Here is a 22,400-nt window from a genome sequence, read left to right on the forward strand (position 1 = left end):
TTTATCGCTAAGCTAGGAATGTTTTTTAACGTTTAGTTATTAATTTACCTAATTTGCTTTTATCAATTCTCTTAGAATTCTTCTTGGCAAAATCAGTTGAATTTTCGCCCTATATAAAGCCAAGAAAATTTCTTGGAAGTAGTGCAAAATGTGGTCAATAATCGTCTCATTGGGCTTGGTGTCCATCGTCAGTGCGGAGTACTTTGAGTGCCATTCCGACGAGATTGACAAGACTCGGAACGCGGTGCAGAACCTTTGGCCTAATACCCAAATGTATTATCACCTCTCCAGCGAATTGAGCGACAAGGAAAAGTCGAATGTTCGCGCTGCCTTGGCTGTGTTTAACGAGAAGACCTGTCTGAAGTTCTTGGAGGTGGAGGAATCATCACCGCTTCACTATGTCTACTATAACAAGTCAAATGGGTGCCGGTCACTTGTGGGTTACAACCCGTTTCACAAGCCACATGTTGTAGATGTTGACGAGTATTGTTTAAGTCATACGGGTATTATCCAACACGAGACGCTCCATGCGCTGGGCTTGCATCATGAGCAGAAACGTCAAGATCGCGATCAACATGTGATTATCAATTGGGCAAATATTGAACACGGACAGGCGCATAATTTTCAAATCGAACGTGGAACCACCTCTTTCGGTGTGCCCTATGACCTCAATAGTGTTATGCACTATCCCAAAAATGCCTTTGCCAAGGATCGCAGAATTCCGACTATTTATGCTAAAGTCAATGGAAAGCCGGTGGAGAGAGAGATGGGCAATCTGCTGGGTCCTTCTGAGGGTGATCTTATCAAAATACGCAAAATGTATAATTGTTAGGCTAGATGGACAGACGGACAGACAGCCAGACAGATGAGTTTTATTATTTTTGAATAAAAATGATATTTTTGAACATATGAAAAACAATGCTTGATTTATTTCGATTCATTCTCTAGCATTAGAATTTAAGCATCACACTTTTGAATAAAAATGATATTTTTGAATATATGAAAAACAATGCTTGATTTATTTCGATTCATTCTCTAGCATTAGAATTTAAGCATCACACAACTCACAATAAGAACAGGATATAAATGTTGAGAAATATATATTATATATTGATCAAATAGATATAGTAAATGTAAATTTTCGAATTTTACGCATTTCACAAAAAACACACAAAAGTAAATGGATGTTGTGTGCGCTTATCAAGCAAAGGCAATTGACATGTTAATAAGGTGTGTTCAATTTGCACCTGCAACAAGCGCGAGTCCAATGCCCATCCATGTAATATGGTAAGTATGCACTGCGACACTGGTGGCTATAAAAAGTAGCTGTATGAAGAAGCTAGGCTAGTTTATTTGATCCTTTCAGCTGTTGATATTGTTTGCGTTGAAATAGCTTTCCGATTTACTTTCACCATTTTTTATGGCTTTTTTCTTTATTGAACTAATTTTGAAGACATTTACTTGCTCTGAAACCTGTAAGTGATGCACTCATCATATTTTAAACGCTTACCAATAATATATTAACTACTATGCTTCACATCACGTATACGTATTTTCAAAGCAGTTCACTAACTAATTCTGCAAGCTCGCGCCACTTTTTTTGTCCTGCAGTGTGCTTGTAATTTGATTGAAATACATTGTCATGCACATGAAAATGATTTGTTTACTTTACAAGTGTGTAATCATTTGATATATGGGGCGTATACTCAACGGATAGCTGGTTTATCGTTGAAACAAGTTGGCATTAGGAATGCGTTGCCAACTTTTAGTTGATAATGTTTCTAATTTGCATTTTTCAATCGCAAATGCACTTTAATTTTTGGCTTATATAAGCCATAGAAAAGTGCTTCGAAGTTGTGCAAAATGTGGTTAGTAATCGTTTTACTGGGCTTGGTGTCCATTGTCAGTGGCGAGTACTTTGAGAACTATTACAACGAGATTGACATAGATGATGAGCTGGCAGATATGAAGACTCGCAACGCGTTGCAAAATCCTTGGCAACGTTGGCCCAATACCCAAATGTATTATCGCCTCTCCAGCGAATTGAGCGACGATGAAAAGTCGAATGTTCGCTCTGCGTTGGCCGTGTTTAACGAGCAGACCTGTCTGCAGTTCGAGGAGGTGGAAGCATCAGCTCCGCGTCGCTATGTCTACTACAAAAAGTCACCCAATATGTGCGGCACACGAGTGGGTTACAATCCTGTGCCACTTTTGGGCGGCAGCTCTCACGATGTCGTCCTCACCGGGCACTGTCTAAGCAAGGCGGGAATTATCCAGCATGAGACACTGCATGTGCTGGGCTTGTATCATGAGCAGAGTCGTCACGATCGCGATGATCATGTGGTCATCGATTACGATAATATTCCACGCAAATATTGGTCACAATTTATGGCCATGTCGGATTCAGCAACCACCACCTACGATGTGCCCTATGACTTCGAGAGTGTTATGCACTACCCTAAGAATGCCTTCGCCAAGGATCCCAGCAAGCCGACAATACGTGCTCTGGTCGATGGAGCTGCGGTGGAGCGAGAGATGGGCCAAGTGGTGGCGCCTTCTGAGGGCGATCTATTCAAAGTGCGCCAGATGTACAATTGTTAGACAAGTGTGGATCAAGGAATATCTTTTTTGAGCGCTTATATTTATATTTTTTATTTCTTTTTTGTAATGGCAAATAGGAAATATTATGATAATATTACAAAATACTTATGTTGAAAATTGTTCTTTAAGAAATACTTTTCTATGGGGATGACCCATACTTACTACGGGTCTTAGTTGTTTTGAATGAGATACTGGTATACTTTAAATGTACAATATACCAAATATAGACTTATATTATAGTATTTTGATATATTATTTTGGTATATTTTGAGAATAATTACGCGCTGTTTTGCTCTCATTGCTTTTTTTGTATACAGTATTGTACTATTTTTTCTTTTCTTGGGTTTCGTTCCCGTTTCGAGGAAAACCAAATCACAGAAATAGTTCTTAAATTTGGTTCTTTTAGTAAGGACAATGTCTTGTTGAATATGAATTATTCTTATATTTATTTTTAATGTGCCCTCAACAACTTTTTTAAGTCACCGCAATTTAATTTCATTTAGCTGATACTGCATACCTTTAACCTAATACCAAATGAAGTCAATTCTTTACTGCTTCTCTTGCGTCTCCTCCAAACGATTAGAAACTAATTACCCGAGCAATTGCAAAGTTGTGTTCGACTAGATTTAATTATTTTGATACCTTTCATTGGAAAAGCGAGTATCTTGCTGTCGAGCAAAATTGCTTGAAGAGTTCTTAACTTAATCATTAAGAAATTCAACAGAAATGAATTAATTAAATTACATTTTTAGCTACTAAATCTAGATTCAATAAAAAATGATTTAAATGATTTACAGCATAACTGATTTCAATAATATTCAATGAAATTATTATTAAAACTTGAAGTTTTCTAGACAACAGCTTCTAATATATCCAATGTAATATCCTGTCGCTGCGTGTAATCGCATTTCTAATCGATTTCATCTAATTTCGCTAGAGTGTAAATGTAAGTGTCAGTTAACTAAATGGAGAATGGGCAAAGCGACAGCGGAAGGGGTGGGAAAGGGAGAACTTGTGCTGATCCTGGGCAGGCAGCCAAGGCACTTAATGTGCTCTCTAAGTGCTTAAATAGTGCGAATGTCTGGATGCCGCCGTCTAAGTAACTGTCCATTATACTTCTAGACTGTCTGCGTGCATGTAAATGGTTGTGTGCGAGTGTATGTAAGTGTGTGCGTGTGTGTGGGGAGAAGTCCTCTTAATTGACACATATCGAAAGCTATGGAAACGGTTGCTGCACTAATCAATATTGTTTTCTATATGGCAACGTGTTGAAACTTGTTTGTTTAAATGTGTCTAACGGTAACCATAAAATCCATCGATGCTGTCTGAAGAGCATTTGCATACGAAATGTGCGCCGGCAAAAGAGCGAGAGAGAGAGAGAGAGAACAAGGGAGAGAGAGAGAGAGCAGAGTTCGACACTGGAAAGCTTTTCGAAAGAGAGCCTGGAAGCGAGCTCGCATGTTGACTAAATTTCGAACCACTGTGCGCCAGCGACGCAACAGCAAAAAAGCTTTCGCTCTCTCTCTCTCTCTCTTAGGGGAGCTTTTGGCTCGTTCTCTCTCTTCGGCTGCGGCGGCCTCGGCGAGACTTTTGGCTTTGGCAGCCTTTTGGCTTCGGAAGCTCGGTTTGTTGTGGTGTGTTCGAGTGCTTATTTCAGTATATTTAGTGCAGTCGTTTCGTTCGGTCGTTCTAACGCTAGAATCGCTCGCTTAGCTTTGGCCTACTGTAAGGACAATTCACCAATTCCCCACACACACACACACACAAACGTACTCACACACACATTCACACGCGCGCTGTATTGGTGTATGTGTGTGTGTGTGTGTGCTTTAGGTGCGGCAACGAGTCGAAAGTAAAAGTTGTTCAATGTAAATAAATAAATAAATAACCAGAAAATAGCAATCAAGCTGAAATTGAGAGAGAGAAAGAGAGCAAAAGGATGCTGCATTAAGTGCGTGAATAGTGTGTGTGAAATCCCTAAAAAGAAGAAAGAAATAAGAAAAGTAATCTTGTGTGATAAACCAAACCACAATGAAAAATGCAAAGATAAAGCTAAAAGAAAAAGTGTTAAGATGACAATTAAGTGCAAAACACAGATGACACAACACTGGCCACTAGCTGGGGAGCACTCAACTCAACTCAACTTGACTCGACTCGACTCATCTCTCATCTCATTTCAGCAACACTTTATGCACGTGGGCGTAGTGTGCCCAGCCAAGGCCGAAGATGTACTACAAAAAAAAAAAATGAAAAATATTACCCAACTTTGTTTTGCATTTGTTGTTCATCCTGAAGGCCGCACGAGCATAACTTTTGGCCTTTTTTATGTTTTTTCTGTCGCTTCTCGGCATTTGGTTTTTTTTTTTTTATATACGTTGGCAGCTGTTCCTCATCGCAGTCTGGGCCTACCTCAACCGGAATATGGCACAATATACATTATTATTTTACAGTTTCGCAGTCTGCCAGCAAACCTATTCATAATAAAATGTGTAGCCTACTTTTGGGAGCTGTGTGCTCTAGTGAAATTTATGGGCTGCTGCAATTCTTGGCCACATATCTCTCCTCCAGCTGCAAAAGCCATTAAGTTAATGAATTGCCTGGCAACGAGTTAAATATTATTCATTTGCCGAAAATAATTCGATTCTTTTGGCTGTTTGAAGTTGGGTCGCAAAAAAAAGTGTCACATAAATTAAAGTCAAAGCATAACCATAACGATTTGCATTTCTAATAAAATTGCTTTGCCCGGCTGTCGGTTTTCCTGGCAGACAGATCCGCACCAAAAAAAAAGGCAAACATTAAATGCATGAAGGGTTGCCCGACACATGTGGCAACCTGTGTGTGTCCTTCCCTCCATCCTCCCATCAACTTCTTCGCACACAAAAAACGGATAAAGAAGTAATTTTACGCCGTATTTTATGCCACAGTTTTTTCCTAACCCGCCCATAAGGACACCGAGGATTCTCCCCAACCATAATGCCCTGTGAAGCTTTATCCCTTTTTTGTTATGTTTGCTTTGATTTTCAGTATTATTTTAAAGCATTTTTAACGTCTTCTGCACCATAAAATGGGTTTCAGTGTTTAAAGTCGTGAATAAATAACAATTTAACAATTTCATAATTTAACCCCAGCTGTAAAAGTTCACTAATTGGAATACGCAATATTGTGTGAAACTGTGAGAACAAAAAAAAACACCAAAGGAGTAAAACACCAATTACAACATTAACAACAAACGACAACAAGAGCAACAACATTTGATATCAGACCACAATTATAAAAGGTAAATTTTCAGTTTGTTCTATAAAGCTAATTAGTCGATAATTTCGTATTTTATTGTTTGGATAATACTGATAATCGCCTAATGTCCTTAATCCCTACTCAACCAACAACACTAACAAAAAAATATATATATAATGAAAGATTAAAAAGGAGACCACATTGAATTGTGTTGTGTCCTTGAACGGACAGCACTTTGGGGGTTTGTTTTAACAGCAGGCACGTGGCTCATAATTTTGATTTTGCCAAACTTCGTTTGTGGTTTATTTGATGATGACACCCAGCGGTAAGTCAACGGTCAGCTGGAGTGCCAAGCATAGCGAAGTGCGTTGCGGTGTTGAGGGGAGTGGAGAGGTGTGGAGTGGTTACCCACGCCTGGCCAGAAATTACGGCCACGTTTTCGTCCCCCAGATTTCATGCCAAAAATAACTCGAGTCGTTGTCATTCGCTTTGTGCTTTATCTGCTTAACCAACTTGTTGAATTACACTCAATTGAAAGGTGTCAATACTGAAAGATTATCTGACGGCTGCTTAGAAGCTGAAGCTTTTATTGACTTTGAAAGAAAAGTCGAGAAATGGATAATAAAGTACAAATAGAAATAAATGAGAGTGTAGATGGCTTATTTATTTAATACTTTCATGTGGGATATTTCATTAATACCCAACTACAATTGAAAATATATTCCTATTGCTTTAATTATTTTTTCACTTGAATGCATGTTTTATCATAGTATTGTAGTTAAAGTTAAACAATTTTTGAAGAATTTTTGCACGTAATCAATTTAATATATTGCATACAGAAAAAGTTCCAAATTGAGAATATAATTTAAAAGTAACTTGATCCCTTGAGGACTTTAGAGTCTGAGCTTAAAATACGCAAAGCTTAAAAATGTGCAAAGCTTGCGCACAAGTAACTTTAGAAGTCAAAAAGCTTTTTCGCCATCTTGAAAGATCAATTCTATTTAAATTTATGAACTTCAAAGCTTGTTCAACTTAGTTATTTATTTTATTTTGTACAACACAACATAAATTCCAATTCTAAATAAAGTTACATAGAATATTCATTTTCCAATTAGTTAAAGCTTAACTGAACAGACTTCTTAATATTCCTATTATCGCCTTTCACATTTTCACAACCCAATCCTAAATAGGTTCACACAAAAAAGCAGCCTTTACAATCTCTGTTCTCATTCATGCAAATACAACACATAAAGAGGATTGATAATTGCATCTGCTTCAGAGACCTGAATACATAGGAAATACGAATACGAAATCAGAAAAGTGATAACAGACAGACAATGGCTTCGCTTAACTTCACACAGACTTATCTTTTGACCTTTTGTACAGCATTGTATATGCGAGTGTGTGTGTGTATGTGATATACAATATGGAATTTTTTGAATTTTCATTTCATATTTTAATCTTTTTCGGTTACAATGCAACAGCTACAACAGAGATAATCTTTGAAAAGTATGAATACATATTTGCATATTGCTTGGTTATTTTAATTTTCATAGATTTTCAATATCAATAGAATGTTGCAATACATTTTTTATTTTTTTTGTTGCTGTATTTTGTTTCAAGCCAAGCCGGATTAACCCTTTTGTTGGTTGAGAAATTGTTTATATGCATTTATGAGAGAAAATGTTTTTATAACAATTATTGTGATTGTTTTTTTGCGAAATGTTGCAAAAGTTAAGAGGGAGTTTTAGACTGTTGACATTCTCAATAAGTAAATATTGTAGGGTATTTGTTGACTGACTACACACTTTACATTTCAAATGTAAAATAAATAATGGCGAGTAAAAAAAAAACATAGTATAACAAAGGAATAAAAAACATTGTGTCGCTGTTCGCAATAAAAACATTAATTTATTATGCATATCATAAATGTTGAATGGAAACAAAAGAAATAAAATTTCACATATGTGTGTGCGTTGTAGTTGCATGCATCATCAACAGAGGGCGCCACATAATTAAAGTAAATTTATAGTTGACCAATGCATGCATTGTTTTTAATCAAATATAATTAAATGGCATGCATATTTCATTAATTAACTGAGCGGAGAAGAAGGCATCCAATCCTGACACCCCTCGCTGACAGCTGTCATCGCTGTCAGTGACCCATATAAATACGAGCATTTGAGCAACCAGTTGGAAGCCAACGCAATAACAACATACAACATCCAACACAACAGCTGAGGGAAACGGAAGCGCGTAACTGTTACAGCGCCTCGGACATTTTGTGGTTATTTCCCCGAGGCATCGACGCAGTTTTTAATGGAAATTATAATGAGCCGTCGTGCTTTAATTATGCATCGCCAAAATGGGCGGTTGTCCTGGTCACGCCCAGGCACTTACAACTTAATGCTCTCCCATCAACGTGACGTGCTTACGCTGCTTAAACCTGTGTCCCTGCTCCCTGCTCCCTGCTCCACCTGCTAACTGATCCCTCGATCCCCACTGTTTTTGTTCAACCGCACTGCATATGCCCTCGACCCACGTTGCGTATACGCAACGTAACGCAACGCCGCGTTGAACCTTGACACTAATTACGACTAGCAAAAAATAGCTAAAAAAAAAATGGCCAAGTCAAGTCCTTAGCCAGTTTAGCTCACCTTGCCGAGTGCGCATTCCTCATTGTTGTGGTCTGTCAGCCATCTGGCTAGATGAAATGCCTGCGAGGCGTCGCTGATTCCTCACGTCAAGCTCAGCATCCCGTCCATCTTCATCTTCCTTTTCCAGCCTCAACAGTTTTCCTCAGTTTCGCTATTTTTATCTCCCCCATTTTTTTTAAAGCTGACAAAAAAAGTTTTCTCAACGCAACTCGACAGTTTTAAATGAAACTTTTGCTCGCATTTTTTACATTTATTTTTTTTTGTAGTTTGTTTTCTCTTGTTGTTAAACACTTTATCAGCCATTATTTCTGTTGCTGTTTGCTCTGCTCGGTTGCTAGATTGAAAATACTGTGACCATTGTGTTTTTTTTGTATTTATTTAGAAGTTTATAACAATTGGCTTGTCGACTCTCAGAGCACATAACGCATTTCACTGGGGAATAAAATGTCTGACGAGTCTCAAGTGTAATGCATTAGACTAACATTTGCAGACTGTCATTATAAGATGAGCATGAAAGTGCGAGACTGAAAATGAATGAAATTTACATTTTTAATATACTCAGTAAGCCAGACATCATTTCAGGATTATAAGTTTTTAAATTGTTATTTAGAAAATGTATTTATTCAAGTCTGTAATGTTAAAAATTTACATTTTTTGCATGTTACAATTTTTATATTCTTTTCTTTTAATGAATTTAAAAAATATTAGTATTTTTTTAATATTACAATAGAATCTTCATTATTACTATTACATATTCGATGTAAATGCGGTTTAAAAATATTTTAGTATTTTTTATATATTTGTTTTTACATTTGAATACAACAATATTTTTATTTGCGTGATATTATATTTTTAGATGTAAGATTAATTTATTATACCCGCTACCCATGGGGTCTGTCAGTCCATCGAATTTGGTATATTTTGCACTCTATGGTATATTTTTAATGGAACTTCAATATACCAATATATATTTGGTATATCCATATTCGAAAAACTCAGCCTTTGGTGTGTTTCAGTATATTTGCGGTATATTAATTCGGTATATTTTAAAAATAATACCGGACTTTTTTGCTTTTATTAGGGTATCTTACAATCGAGCCTTTTTATGTATTATTTTTTACATTTCAATATGAAAAGATTATTTCCGTAAAATTATATTTTTAGATTTACGATTTTTATCTTTTATACTTTTAAATTTGATAGTATGAATGAGATCGAGATAACAATTTCAATTATTTCACAATTTTTATGTGATACAATTTTAAATGTTCTATTTTATGCTTATATTAAAATTTTATATCAGTGACTATTTCCATACAAGAATGCCAACTATTTTCCAAGTTTTTTCTGTGTTATTTCTGCAAATCTCTTTGACATGCCGAATGCCACAAATTTTAATAAAATTCTTTTAATGTGAAGCGAGCTCACTTTAAGCGCAACCACATAGATTTCCATTATAACATTTTTTTGTTGTTATTCTTGTCTGTTTGTTTTTTTGTTGTTTTCTTTTTTTTTGCCTATTTATGCGCCCGTTTCCCCACTTTGACTCCAGCTTCGATTATCATTTTTGGGGGAACATTTCGTTTAGTAAAAACATTTGGCATTTTTTTTTGTTTTGTGTTCGGGGCGAGAAACACATTCATAAAGCAAACAAACACAGAACAGAGAACAGAAAGAAAACGAGGCGCGTGGCAGAGAGATAATACAAAATATATCTGCCCCAAAAAGTGGCAGCAGCATCAGCAGGCTGCAGGCTGTGAAGGCAGCAGGCAGCACGTGCCGGCACACGCACAAATTTCCATTTATTTTGACTTTGACATTTGAATTTTTAATGAAATTCCAAACATTTTAACGCTCGCGACTCACAAAATGCCTTTTTTTTTTGTTTCGCTTTCTCTTTTTGCTCTTCTGTCATTGCAGCTGCTGTCGACGCAAAAGGACGCACACCAAAAAAAAAGAAGAGTGGTACAGAGAACAATCGCAATCACAGTTTTGCCGGCCGGGCAAGAGCGGCAACGGCCGCTAATGAAGATGAAGTGATATCCAGAGATATCGTGTTAAAGTGGAATTAAATAGAATATAAATCGCTGGAAAAATGACGGCGATTTCTCAGCACCAGCCGAGCAGAACAAATGCAAAGTAGTTTGTTCTGACTAGGATAAAAGAGAGAGAGGGAGTGAAGGACGTGAACTAGGACTACGTTTAGTCGAAGGCCAGGCCAAACGCAAGCCGAGCAATTTGTAAGCGGACTTTCGCCAATTTCACGCATCAAGCGGCGGCATGGCAGGCGCTAATAAGGCGACCAGCCACGCCCCACAGTTGTGCACCCGAGCTGCTGTCAAAAAAATAACCATTCTCGACTAGGTTCAAGTGCGCATAGCCCCCACATAGAAGCACTTTGAGTGACTTGTGCCCCTGGAACTTGTAACCCCACGCAAAAACGGACGAGTGAAATATTATGGCAACTTTTCAAATGGAAACGCGCCAGCATCAGCAGCAACAACAGCAGCAGCAACGAACGAATTTAAAACAACGAGCAGCAGCAGCAGCAGCAACAACAACAAAGCGCCAACGACAACAACGGCACACGAATCCAGTTCACAATTTGAATTTGAATCTGAAAGAGAGCTCGCATTTCGCAACGCAGCTGCTGGCCGAAGCGGAGGCGAAGGCGAAGGCGACAACATTCACGAATTGCACACGTCTCCAGCCGACCTGCTCCACAGTAGCCTCCTCGTCGAGTAGGAGGAACAGCAGCAGCAGGAGAGGCAGCAACAACACCACCACCAGCAACAGCAACACCAGTAGGAGCAGCAACACCACCAGCAGAGGCAGCAGCATCGGCATCAGCATCGGCAGCAATCGCAACACGATTGTTGACTGCAGCAGCTGCCAGCGGGCATTGATAATGCTCAGCATGCTAGTGGTTGTCATCGTTGTGATATCCGGCAATGGAGGTAAGTGACAGACCAACTGAGCTGCTTTATTATCCTGCTCATACTTATGTTTCAAATACCCTGTATTTGAAAAATGGAAAAGTATGACTGACAATGGGAAAAAATGCGCTTCTCTTTGATACATTCTTCTAGGTACTAAAACTTATATTAGTATCTCTATTATATTATACGATAAATTCAACTACTTACGTTACTATAAATAGGAGATTAAACAATGTGATTTGACAGCTTAATAGATTTATAAATTCTAAAGATTTCATGGTTTTGAAGAAATAATTTATTATTATTGTAATAATAAATACAATTGAAATGAGCTAGTCAGAGCGACTAAGACTTTTAGAATATGAATAAATAATTTATAAGCTATTACTTGTTGTATTAAGTAATAGATTGTATAGTGTTTCTATCTTTGCAGTGGATATTATCTGTTCTGAAAATTTCTCCGCTTTTGAAGAAATAATGTATAAAGTATGTTGTGCTACAACCATTTAAATTTAGCATCTCTACTTTGATGTATCTAAAGCTTATAATAGGTTAAACAAATTTTATATATTCTATTGGGAAATGTCGAATGAAATTATAGAATCTAACAGCTTAGCATTCGATATAAATATTTCGAAAGATTTATCTAAAAAATTAGAATCAAATACTTAGCAGATATTTGTTTTATGCTTCCCCATCTAACAAACTTTCCTTACACTTTACTATCCCGAGGATTTTTCGCAAGACTCAACCTTATGTCAATTATAACTTATAATAGAGCCTTTTAAAATTGTACTATACTGATTAAAGATGCAAAAAATGTCAGTATAATTGTATAGTAAACACAAAAGATATACAAGTTACTGTTTGTCCTAAAGTTCGAATGGACCTTGTGCTACCTTCACCTAGCAATACTTTCCGTTTTATTTATTCTCATTGAAAAGTATTATCTGTCTCTAGGGTACAAAGTTAGTCGCACACTTTCGATTTCTGTGCATTTTTGATTCGCATTCTTATTTTCATTTCGATTCCCAATGGCAGGCTCATGCTGGCAGTTTAATCAAATTTTCGTGCTCCAGTTTTTTGGCTGAAGCCAAATTGCAATTGTTGTCAAATTGATTTAACCAATTTAATTTATTGATTTCGATTTTCGATATCATTCATTCCGTTGTCATGCCCAATGAGTCAGCAGCAAAAAATCCGACAGGCAGTTCTGTCTTCCAAGCGTCGTCATCCTTTCCCATCTAGTCAGAGTCTCTGGCTGCCTGGTTGGTTGCTCGATGCCAACTTGGCATTTTTCAACGCTGACTTCCTTGCCTTGTCCTTACATAATTCCAATGGCCGCCTTTTGGGCTGAGTTTTTAGGTTAGGTAATTAATTTTGTGTGCCTGAAAAGTCTTGGGAAATCAATGTTTTTCGGCCAGAATAGCAGAGGTAGCTCCGCTCTATATACCCATCAACTCCCCATTGGTTTCTCATGCGCTGATTGAGTGGGTGTGTATGTGTGTGAGTATCTCTCTCATCCCAGCTGTATGTGTGTATGTGCTTTCGCATGAGTGTGAGTGTGTGTGTGTGTTGCTGTGGTTAAGCTTTCAGTTTAGTTTCATTTTTCATATGCCGTGCGCCAACTTAATGACGAGCCTGCCTCTGCGTTTTGGGCCACCTGAGTGGACCAGATGGCGGCCCAAATCATCATTAGGCTTTAATGAACTGTGCAGTCGAATGCGAGTGGAGCACACACACACACACACACACACACACACACACACACAGTCGATCACACTGCATTATAGATGAGTCGGCTCGTATTTGTTAATTGAATGTTAAACATTTGCATTTCTGCACTTCGTGGTCATTTATTTTGTCTATACGAATTAATTAACATGTTCGGAGCGTGGGGTTAATTTATTTGTTGCACACCAATTACCAGTTAGTGGTTTACGAATGTTATCCGGATTACAAAAAATACAAATTTAACTGTAATTATATAAATTATTATTTATACCGGATAACATTCGTAAACCACAAACTAGTAATGGGAATGAAATCGAATAATATAATATATTTAATAAAAATATTAATATTTTAATTAAAATTATAGTTGATTACAAAAAATTCAAATAAAACAAATTATTTTAAAAGTAAAGCATTTTATTAACGATATGAGACTAAATTTATCATTATCCGGATTTAACCGAAATTATCCGAATTTATCCGGAATTATCCGAATTTATCCGGAATTATCCGAATTTATCCGGACAGCTGAAATACTTGTTTTTGTAATCAGCAAAGTGCTTCTCATTAGTTAGAACTTAATAAAGTCATTCCAAAAGTTTATCCATCATTATCAAGTTCTCAAATAACACATTTTCGTTGCTTGAATTGAACGAAGTCATACTTTTCGTTTTGTTTACAACTTTTTTTTTTTTTGCAATTATCAAAAATTTATCCGTTTTAGCCGAACATAAAGATGTGAACAGAACGCACTTTATCAACTTATGGGAAGCCACAAAAACTTTTGAGCAGTTTTGTCAACTGCCAAATGTCAGGCAACCGCCCCCCAATCAAAAAGCTGAAAAGTTGAATGAACAAATATTCAAATAACAGTCATACACGACAGTCATCGTACGACTTCCCTTGTTTAATATTTGCGCATACTTTTCGCAATTTCATGTGCGCCAAAAAAGCCAAAAAAGCAAAAAAGCAAAAAAGGACAACCAGCAATAAAAGATGCACAGCTCAAAAAAACGCAATACCTTTAAATATTTAAAGAACTTTTACGCTGGCATTTTGTTTTTGTGCTGGGCAAATGGGGAAGGCGGAATGCGAGCAACAACGATTTCTAATTTTTTAAGTGAATTTAAAAATTTAAAAGTTTTTCGAGACGTCACACACACACATACACGTATACACCAACACACAAAGGCACACACACACACACACACGGGCATAGGAGGAAGAAAGCGAGCAAAAAAGTTTTGACATTTCAAATGTTTCTGACATGAACAACGCCATGTTAATAATAACAGCGCGGGCGTAGCTACAACAACAACACCAACAACAATAACAAGACAAGTTACAAACAAGGACAGCAATAGAGAGAGTGAGAGTGAGAGGGAAGCGAGCGAGTGAGAAAGAGCAACAGGAACATGCCCTGCGGTCGACTGACGTTGACGTAGTCGCAACGACGACCCGGCATATGACTTTTTGATTTCTGTTGGGCGCTTTTAAGCAAAAATGTTGAAGCTCTAATTTATTGTTGTTGCCGTCGTGTCTGTTGTTGTGGTGAAAGTTGCTAGTGTTGTTGTTGTTGCTGTTGTTGCTGTTGCCATTACCGTTGTGGTTGCCGCATCCCAAGCAGTCAATTTATTTTAATTTCTAGCCAGCGGCTCTTTATTTATCATGTTGTTTTGCGCAGACAGACACATGATGAAGCCCCGGCCAAGGTTCAGGGCGAGGAAGTTAACAATATAAACGTAGGGGGGAAACGATAGAGAGGCGAAGCAAGTGATGGGCAAAGCCAGTCGGGATTTTGACGCTGTGGCTGTGGATGCTGGTGCAACGAGCAAAGGCAACTTATTAGCAACATTGTTTGACTTGGCAATTGAACAGCGAACATGAAAGCCAAGTCTTGTTGTTCTTGTTGTTGGTCAAGTTGTTGCTTCGTTGTTGTTGCTATTGTTGTTGTTGTTGTTGTTGTTATTGTCGAGTCTGGCGGGCATGCTGTCAATACAAGTAAACGCAACAACAAGGATATGCGACTTATCTGTCCAAAACATGGCCAAGGGGTGCTACCAACAGCAAACGAGCCAGATAAGTTGTGACTGTGTGTGGAGTGTCTGTGTGGGTGTGTGGGTGTGCGTGTCTGTGTGTGTTTGTGTTTGTGGCTGACTGTCTTGGGTACAACGTGCACAACATGTTTAATCTAATAAAGTCAGTGGCTGCCAACTATAAAATGGTCGCCAGCGCAGCTCGCCGAGCGCCATAAAAAGTTCTCAGCCTGAGCGTAATAAGCGTATCAAGTGCCCAACACACTCACACACTCACACACACATGCACACTTAAGATATAAAAGCATGTGTGTGTGAGTGTGAGTGTTTTGTATCTAGCAGACGTATCGGCGACGTCCTCTTGCCTTTGCCGTTGCCTTCGCTCGCTGCTAAGTGATGGGATAAATGGCGGTGGATAAAAATTGCTCGTAACTACGCAACAACAACAACAAGCATGACAACAACAACAACAACGACAACTCTCTGCAACAACACTTGTGTGTGAGTTTGTGTGTGTGTGTGGAAAAACATGAAAATTTGATAAACGTAAAGCATAAAAACAAAAGCACAAAACAAAAGTTTATGCCCCATGTACGACGCATGTTAGCAACTTGTCTGTGTCTGTGTGTATCCTATGTTCTTCATATGTGCGTCTGTGTGTGTGTGTTTGGGTGTGCGTAATTTGCTAATTACCTAAATGGTTGCAAGGTAGTATGCGATGCGATGCCAAGTTAACTATGTGTTTTCGATGCTAAACTAACAATGTGCTCACTTGGGTTTTAAACACAAAAACTACTTTTTTGGGGTCAACAAGTTAACAACAGCAGTTTTTGGCCAAAAACTGAAACTAATTGAACAATTATGCTAACGATATTGATATGGACCATTGAGCGAAGGCTCAACGATAGAGTAACGTATGTGGCAATTATAAAGTTAACCCCATGTCCCCTCCTCATCCCATCGAGAAACTTTCACGAAAATGCCACTTAATGCTATTTGGTAATTTTCGAAATTGTACTTTGCAAGCAATTATACTTCAGCAAACAAGGGTTTCAATTTCTGTACGTTGAGTGATTGTTAAAGATTACTTATAAAATTGTATTTCCGATACAGTCAAAGTTGTTCTTTCCTTTCCAAATAATCCAGCTTATTTAATCCGATTTTTTGCTCACTTTTGTTCAGTACAAAAAGCACTTTCATTATTAGTTCATACGTGATGAAAAAGATTTTGAATTTTTATTACTGTTATAAATGTTTTAGAATATATATACATAATAAATATATGTTATTACTCGTCTGTTCTCCAGAATTTAGATGTCATTCTCACATTAAAGAATTCCTTTTGAGATTTGTTTACTATGTATTAATAATTGATATCTTATTTATTTTTTAGCAGTTTGATTTCTTTGTCGTTTTTAAAATTTCATTTAAGACTTTGTTTACGGTTCTTCTACAAATTCTAAGCAGAGAAGCAACAGCTGCTAGCAGTTGCAATCCTTTAACTTTATCCAACCAGAGCTCATCTTTTTATATCTTTTTATACCACACTTTCATGACATCGAAAATATTTTCCATCAGCAACAAGCATAGCAATTTTTTTATCTCAGTGTAAGCTTATTTTCTATTACGGAAGCTTATCCTTTCATCGCTTCCACAGCTCACTACTTTATCACAAGCATTTTTTTATATTATTCATCTTCCTTTTGTCTTTCAATACACTTTTAAAATTTCATAAATTGCTAGAGTAAAGTTTGAAGAGAAGCAACTTTATTTTCAGGAATAGTTTCTGTATATCAAATAAAACAGGAAACTTAAATGTTTGTAGTTTTACTGAACTAAATTCAAGCCTCTATATTTTTGTGCAATGCGCAGACAGTAACAAATGTGAGACATATTTTTGAATTTCATTTCCGACATGAAATGTTTTGTGATATAATTCGAGCAACAAATTTGCTGAAATTGTTGCGGAAATGGAAGACAGAGAATTTTCAAACACCAAGCGGAAGTAATTACAATAATGATTTCCCAAAACAAGTATGCCGAGCATATGTAATAGTGTGTGTGTGTGTGTGAGAGAGTGAGACATTTAAAAAATATGTAGCATACTTTTGGGGGCGCACATTCGCTGCCACTTTAATTGCGCTCTATTCATGACAATACTGATAAATATACTTTTTTTCTTGCCATTTTGCAGTGCTCGCCGCACAGCGTGATTCGTATAAATCGAAGGATATGAGCAGCAGCAACAATGCCATACCAAATGAAGGCGATGCTGCTGCCGCTGCCGCCGCTGCTGCTGCTGGTGCTGCTGCTGCCAATGGTGTGACCGGAAGCGGAAGCATGACCAGCACAACCAACAGCAACGGAAGTAACAAAAATAGCCATACAGCAAACACTGGCTCAGTGACAACCGACTCGAGTTCGAGTTCGGGCTCAAGTTCGAGTTCGAGTTCGAATTACAAATCGAATGGCAATTCGAATGCCGTGACAACGACAACAACAACCATTAGCGGCATTCCCAGCAGCAGTCTGCACAAGGGCAACACAATAGCATCGCCAGCATCTGGTTCCGGCATCAATCGCAATAGCATCGATCTGATCGACGATTCCCGGAACGGTGGCCCATATTTTGATAAGGGCGCCTCGAAGAATGTCACCGCGCTGCTTGGCAAGACGGCGTATTTGAATTGTCGCGTCAAGAATCTGGGCAATAAAACGGTAAGCATCGAAATGTTCAGGAAAATGCCACTTTCACACACAGTCGGGCTCATGCAATTGTTATGTCATTATGTGCCATCAAAATGCGATTTGTAACAGTAACAGAGGAAGCACAAGAGAGATTAGAAAGAGAGAGAAGGAAAGAGAGAGGGGAAGTGGGTGTGTAGTTGCATGTGTTTTTTAGCTAATTAGCACGTAAACTGCGCCCACATGGCGGCTTTTGGCTAATTGTTCCGCTGCCAAACAAAATGATTAATTATACCGAAACAGGAAACAGATTTTACTTTATTCAACTTTCACGTTTTGACTGCCTCCACGCTGTGTTTCGCTGTGTATGTGCTTGTGTGTGTGTGTGCGGAAGGAAATGCCGCAAAACATTTCACAAACACAATCTCCCGACCCAGCCAAACACCACAACACTTCCGGCCTAGGCCGCCGCCAAAGCCGAACCAAACCAAACCAAACCTGGCCAACTATTCAAATCGACTCCTGGGAACTTCCACCAAAAAAAAAAAAATAGTGAAAAAATATATGTGAAAGCTTTCATTTTGTTACTTTTTTTGCAGAGGAGAGGAGAGGGCAGAGAAGAGTTTTAGTTTTGCAACCTGCGCCGTAGTCATTTGGTTTCCGTTACTTCCTGTGCGGTCTGCCGCCCACCGTGCCTATTTTGCCCATTTGCCGATAATAATATGTTACATGCCGAAGGACTCTCTCTACCTGTATATATAGTATATAGTGTGTATATATGATTAGGTGGTTGCACGGTTTGACGGTTAGTCCTTGCCACTTGCCACTGTTTTTGCCTCTGTTTGAGTTGCGGTTTCGAAAACTAATTTGCGTGATTATTAAATTCAAGAGTAGCTCCTGCCATTCTCGAACTGGGTTTGAAAAGTTTTCGGGCCCGCTGCATTAGATAGCTAGCTTTCAACGCATGAGAAAGATGTAGGTCAGGTCAGATGGCGAGCTGTCTGCAAGGGTCGATGATGGTGGCTGGGTAAGAGAGGAAGAGACAACTTCATTAGATGCCAATTAGTTTGGATAACTTCATCGATCATCGGCTGGGAGGCCATTCAGTTAATTAAAGCCATTATTTTTGGCAAAACTTTACACTCAATTATTGCTGAGCGAACTAAGTGAGAGACTGGTTAAATGGTCAGTTAAAAGTTTATAATGAATTTGGCTACTAAATGTTAGTTTGTGGATTAGCTACACAAATGAACAGCTTGGCGTTTGTTTGAAATGTAGTTCAAAGAAATTAAGGAACATTAATTAATAATTCTAGTGTGTTTGCTTAAATTAAAGTTGAAATAAATTAAGGAAATTAATTATTTAAAATTGAACTTTAATTCTAGTCAATATGTTTGACTAGAAGTTAATTTATTATTTAAAGGAATTTGCTTATTATTTGTAAACAATTTTGTGGATTTTGAGGCAAGTTAATATTAAAGAAAAACTTTCTTACCGAAGCTGCTATTGATTTATATTACAAATTTGCGTTTAAATTTCATTTAGTTAAAATAAATGATGAAAATATATTACGTATTCTAGAAAATATATTTGAAAAGACAGTTAAGTTGTTTAAAGGAATTTTGAGTATTACTTTTGAGCGACTTTTTGTACTTTGAATCAATCCTAGCGAAGAAGTTAGTATTAAAGAATATCTTTTTGTTATTATAAGGACTTTTATAGGAGACTTCTTATCAAATTAATACTATTAAGGAGTGAGAAATGAATACAAAGTCTGTCATTGATTTCTATATCTTCAGCTTACTGTTCAGTGGATTATTTTACCCAACTTAACAACTTTATTTTATGCCGTTGCTGTTTGTAGTTTAAGCTTAACTCAGGTTATTAACAAACTTGCCGGAAAGTGTAAAAAGTGTAAAGTGTAATTCTTCAATGTCTCCGCTGTGATTAAGTTGCTGCGATATGTTACCGTGTATTTTCTCGGCTGCGTATTTAAATAATTTTCCACACAATTTTCAAAGTTTGCGCTTAAACATCATTTGTTTGAGTTTGCAGCCGAAAGTCTAATTAGCTTTCACCTTGTGGCATGCCACAACAGCAGCGACAGCGACAGCAGCAACCACAAAACCCAAACCCTCTTCTCCAACAAAAAAAAAGAAGAAAACCCCAACGTCAAAACGAACTTTCCAACTCCATTTCCGTCGGTGTTTTTTCCTTCCTCCCTCCGCATACCTTCACAGCGGCTGCCCTTGCCATATAAGTAATACATCACTGAGATTTGGCTGTAGCAGCAGCAGGAGCAGCAGCAGGAAGGCAAGAGGAAGGAAACTTAAGCCAGCCGACACAAAAAATCGGGTGTATTAACACCGTCGTCTTCTTGTTTTATGCGTGTGCAGCGCGTAATGATAAACAGCGAACGGATGTTGATGTTTTCTACATTATTAATGGCGCTTTTCATTAGAGTCGCAGTCGGAGTCAACATTTTACGGTTGTTGCTGATAACAGCATGCGAGCAGCGAGCAGCCGAACACTGAGCACGGTAATGAATTCGAATGGAGGCGTGGCATAGCGTGGTATTACCCATATAGCCATATCCCCGTCTCCTCCTCCTATATAACAAGGGAAAAACAAAGCGCCTCTAAATAATTCATAGCCACAAAAAAAGTCGACAGCAAAAGTTTAAGCATGTAATCAAGCGATAACTAGCTAAGTGATAGACTATGATAATACTCTGTAAATATAAAATTATACTTATATTTAATAATTATAAAAGTTTAAAATACGTAAAGAAACAGGCGAATTTCATATGCTCAAATAACTAAGTAAATATATTATATTTTTAAATTTAAAAATTCCTATTGTATTTATATTAATGTCAAGCGCAAATTATTTAAGTGATAGACTAGGGATTTGCTCTGAAATAATGATCATTTTAAAATATGTTTTTTAGTTATACACCTTTGAAATAATGGAAGTAACAGTCATGTTTTTAAACTCAAATCACTAAACAAATATATTCTATTTTAGAATTTGAAAATTTGCTACTTAAAAATGAGAATTTATTAATATATTTTTTAGTCATGGAATTTTGAAATACTTAAACAAACAGGCGAGTTTAAAGTGCTTAAATATTATATTTAAAAATTGAAAAATTCTTTCTGCTTTATATTGTAATTAATCGAAAACTATCTATCTATCAATATGTTCCAAAAAATAGAATTTAAAAATGTATTAATTAGTTTTAGAAGGTTGAAATACTTGAGATAACTTGAGTTTCAAATACTCAACAAACTAACCAAATATATTCTAAATATAATTCCGAAATGTAATCAGCGAAACCTCCCAACAACAACCGTCGCCATTTGCAATCACAGAGTATTCGCATAACACGAGCGAAACAAATTTTAAAGCATACTTTCTGGCGCACTGCAAATTGAGCCATAAAAACGTCAAAGATTTTGCGTTGATGTTGTTTGCACAGCTCCAAGCAGCAACACCAACACCAAAAAAAAAAAAAATGAAAATAACAAGCAAAAAGTATTTCTTTGCTGCTGCTTCACAACGCTGACTGCAATCGATACACAAATTTTACGATACTGTAAACACGCATAATGCGCATAAACTTGGGGCGTCAAAGAGAGGGTGTGGCATTTGCTGGGGTTTGGGGGGGATGAAGCCAAAGCTTAAAGTAAATTTCGCGGTTGGAAAGAGCGCGAACTTAGACAACAAGACTTGGGGGTGGAGAAGGGAACGTTGACAGTTGAAAGGGAAGAAGATTTTTGGTGCTGTTGACTGTTTTATAACTGCTTCAACATTTGGTGTTAATTACATGCAACTTGTTCTTTAAACAGCAGCGCAGCGCAGCGGCAAAGAGAAAACTTTTCTCGCCAAAAACACCTGCACACAATCTGGCCAAGGAGCCAGAAGTTGTTCCTGCTAGCTGAGAGTTTCTTGTCCATTAACTTTGCCGTCGCTCTACGTCGTCAGGCAGCATGTTGCTAAGCTGTTGTCATTGAAATTGAAAATGCTCACAGCTGACGTATGACACGCGACATTCTCAACAAGGGAGTGGGTGGGTAGAGGGAGGAGAGAGAGGGGGCAGTCAGGAAGACACCCTTAAATCACAGTCACTTAAAAATGTTGCGTTCAGACACGTTAACAGCAGGTGGTTGCCAAACAGGTGTGCATTAGCGTGTGGGCGTGGCACTCCAACTCCCAACCCGAATGTTGCCTTCAATTTGCCTCGCAGCAACAACAACACATTGATAAGGGTAGCAAGGGTGAACGAAACCTTCCTCTTCTTTAAGGCAACGCATTCTCTTATGTCATACTCACGTGTGTGTGTGTGTGGGTGTGTGTGAATGACAAACTTTTTCGCTTTCTTGCTTTTAAAATAAATTTGCATTTTACACGTGCGGCTGATGCAAACAATGACAAACATCATACCCACCACACACACAAAAAAAAAAAGAATGAACCTCTTCAAAGATTGCGCATTAAATTGACTTTTTAAA

General features: G+C 37.7%; 3 protein-coding genes across 5 annotated transcripts in view; all 3 read left to right on the forward strand.

Moving 5' to 3' along the window:
• The first annotated feature begins 133 nt into the window (after nucleotides 1-133).
• Nucleotides 134-905, forward strand: LOC132786073 (low choriolytic enzyme-like). Its single transcript, XM_060792459.1, has one exon. It carries the CDS (start codon nucleotides 149-151, stop codon nucleotides 830-832), a length of 684 nt encoding a protein of 227 aa, XP_060648442.1. The 5' UTR covers nucleotides 134-148; the 3' UTR covers nucleotides 833-905.
• A 958-nt stretch (nucleotides 906-1,863) lies between these two features.
• Nucleotides 1,864-2,601, forward strand: LOC132785194 (low choriolytic enzyme-like). The gene has a single exon (XM_060791186.1). The coding sequence runs from the start codon at nucleotides 1,864-1,866 to the stop codon at nucleotides 2,599-2,601; it is 738 nt and encodes a 245-aa protein (XP_060647169.1).
• A 1,666-nt stretch (nucleotides 2,602-4,267) lies between these two features.
• The window catches only part of LOC132785707 (uncharacterized protein DDB_G0271670), a 29,529-nt gene continuing 11,396 nt past the window's right edge, over nucleotides 4,268-22,400 (forward strand). For all 3 annotated transcript variants that reach the window (XM_060791926.1, XM_060791927.1, XM_060791928.1), the window contains exons 1-4: nucleotides 4,268-4,326; nucleotides 5,730-5,878; nucleotides 10,413-11,449; nucleotides 17,396-17,919. In XM_060791926.1, coding sequence (XP_060647909.1) covers nucleotides 10,951-11,449; nucleotides 17,396-17,919 — 1,023 coding nt within the window. In that variant the 5' untranslated portion in view covers nucleotides 4,268-4,326; nucleotides 5,730-5,878; nucleotides 10,413-10,950. The remainder of the gene's footprint in view (nucleotides 4,327-5,729; nucleotides 5,879-10,412; nucleotides 11,450-17,395; nucleotides 17,920-22,400) is intronic.

The sequence above is a fragment of the Drosophila nasuta genome, chromosome 2R, assembly GCF_023558535.2.
Source record: "Drosophila nasuta strain 15112-1781.00 chromosome 2R, ASM2355853v1, whole genome shotgun sequence".
NCBI classification, from domain to species: Eukaryota; Metazoa; Arthropoda; class Insecta; order Diptera; family Drosophilidae; genus Drosophila; species Drosophila nasuta.

Bases quoted from the DNA above. Each gene is read 5' to 3' on its own strand.
- LOC132786073 (XM_060792459.1), top strand. From the start codon at position 149: ATGTGGTCAATAATCGTCTCATTGGGCTTGGTGTCCATCGTCAGTGCG.
- LOC132785194 (XM_060791186.1), top strand. From the start codon at position 1,864: ATGTGGTTAGTAATCGTTTTACTGGGCTTGGTGTCCATTGTCAGTGGC.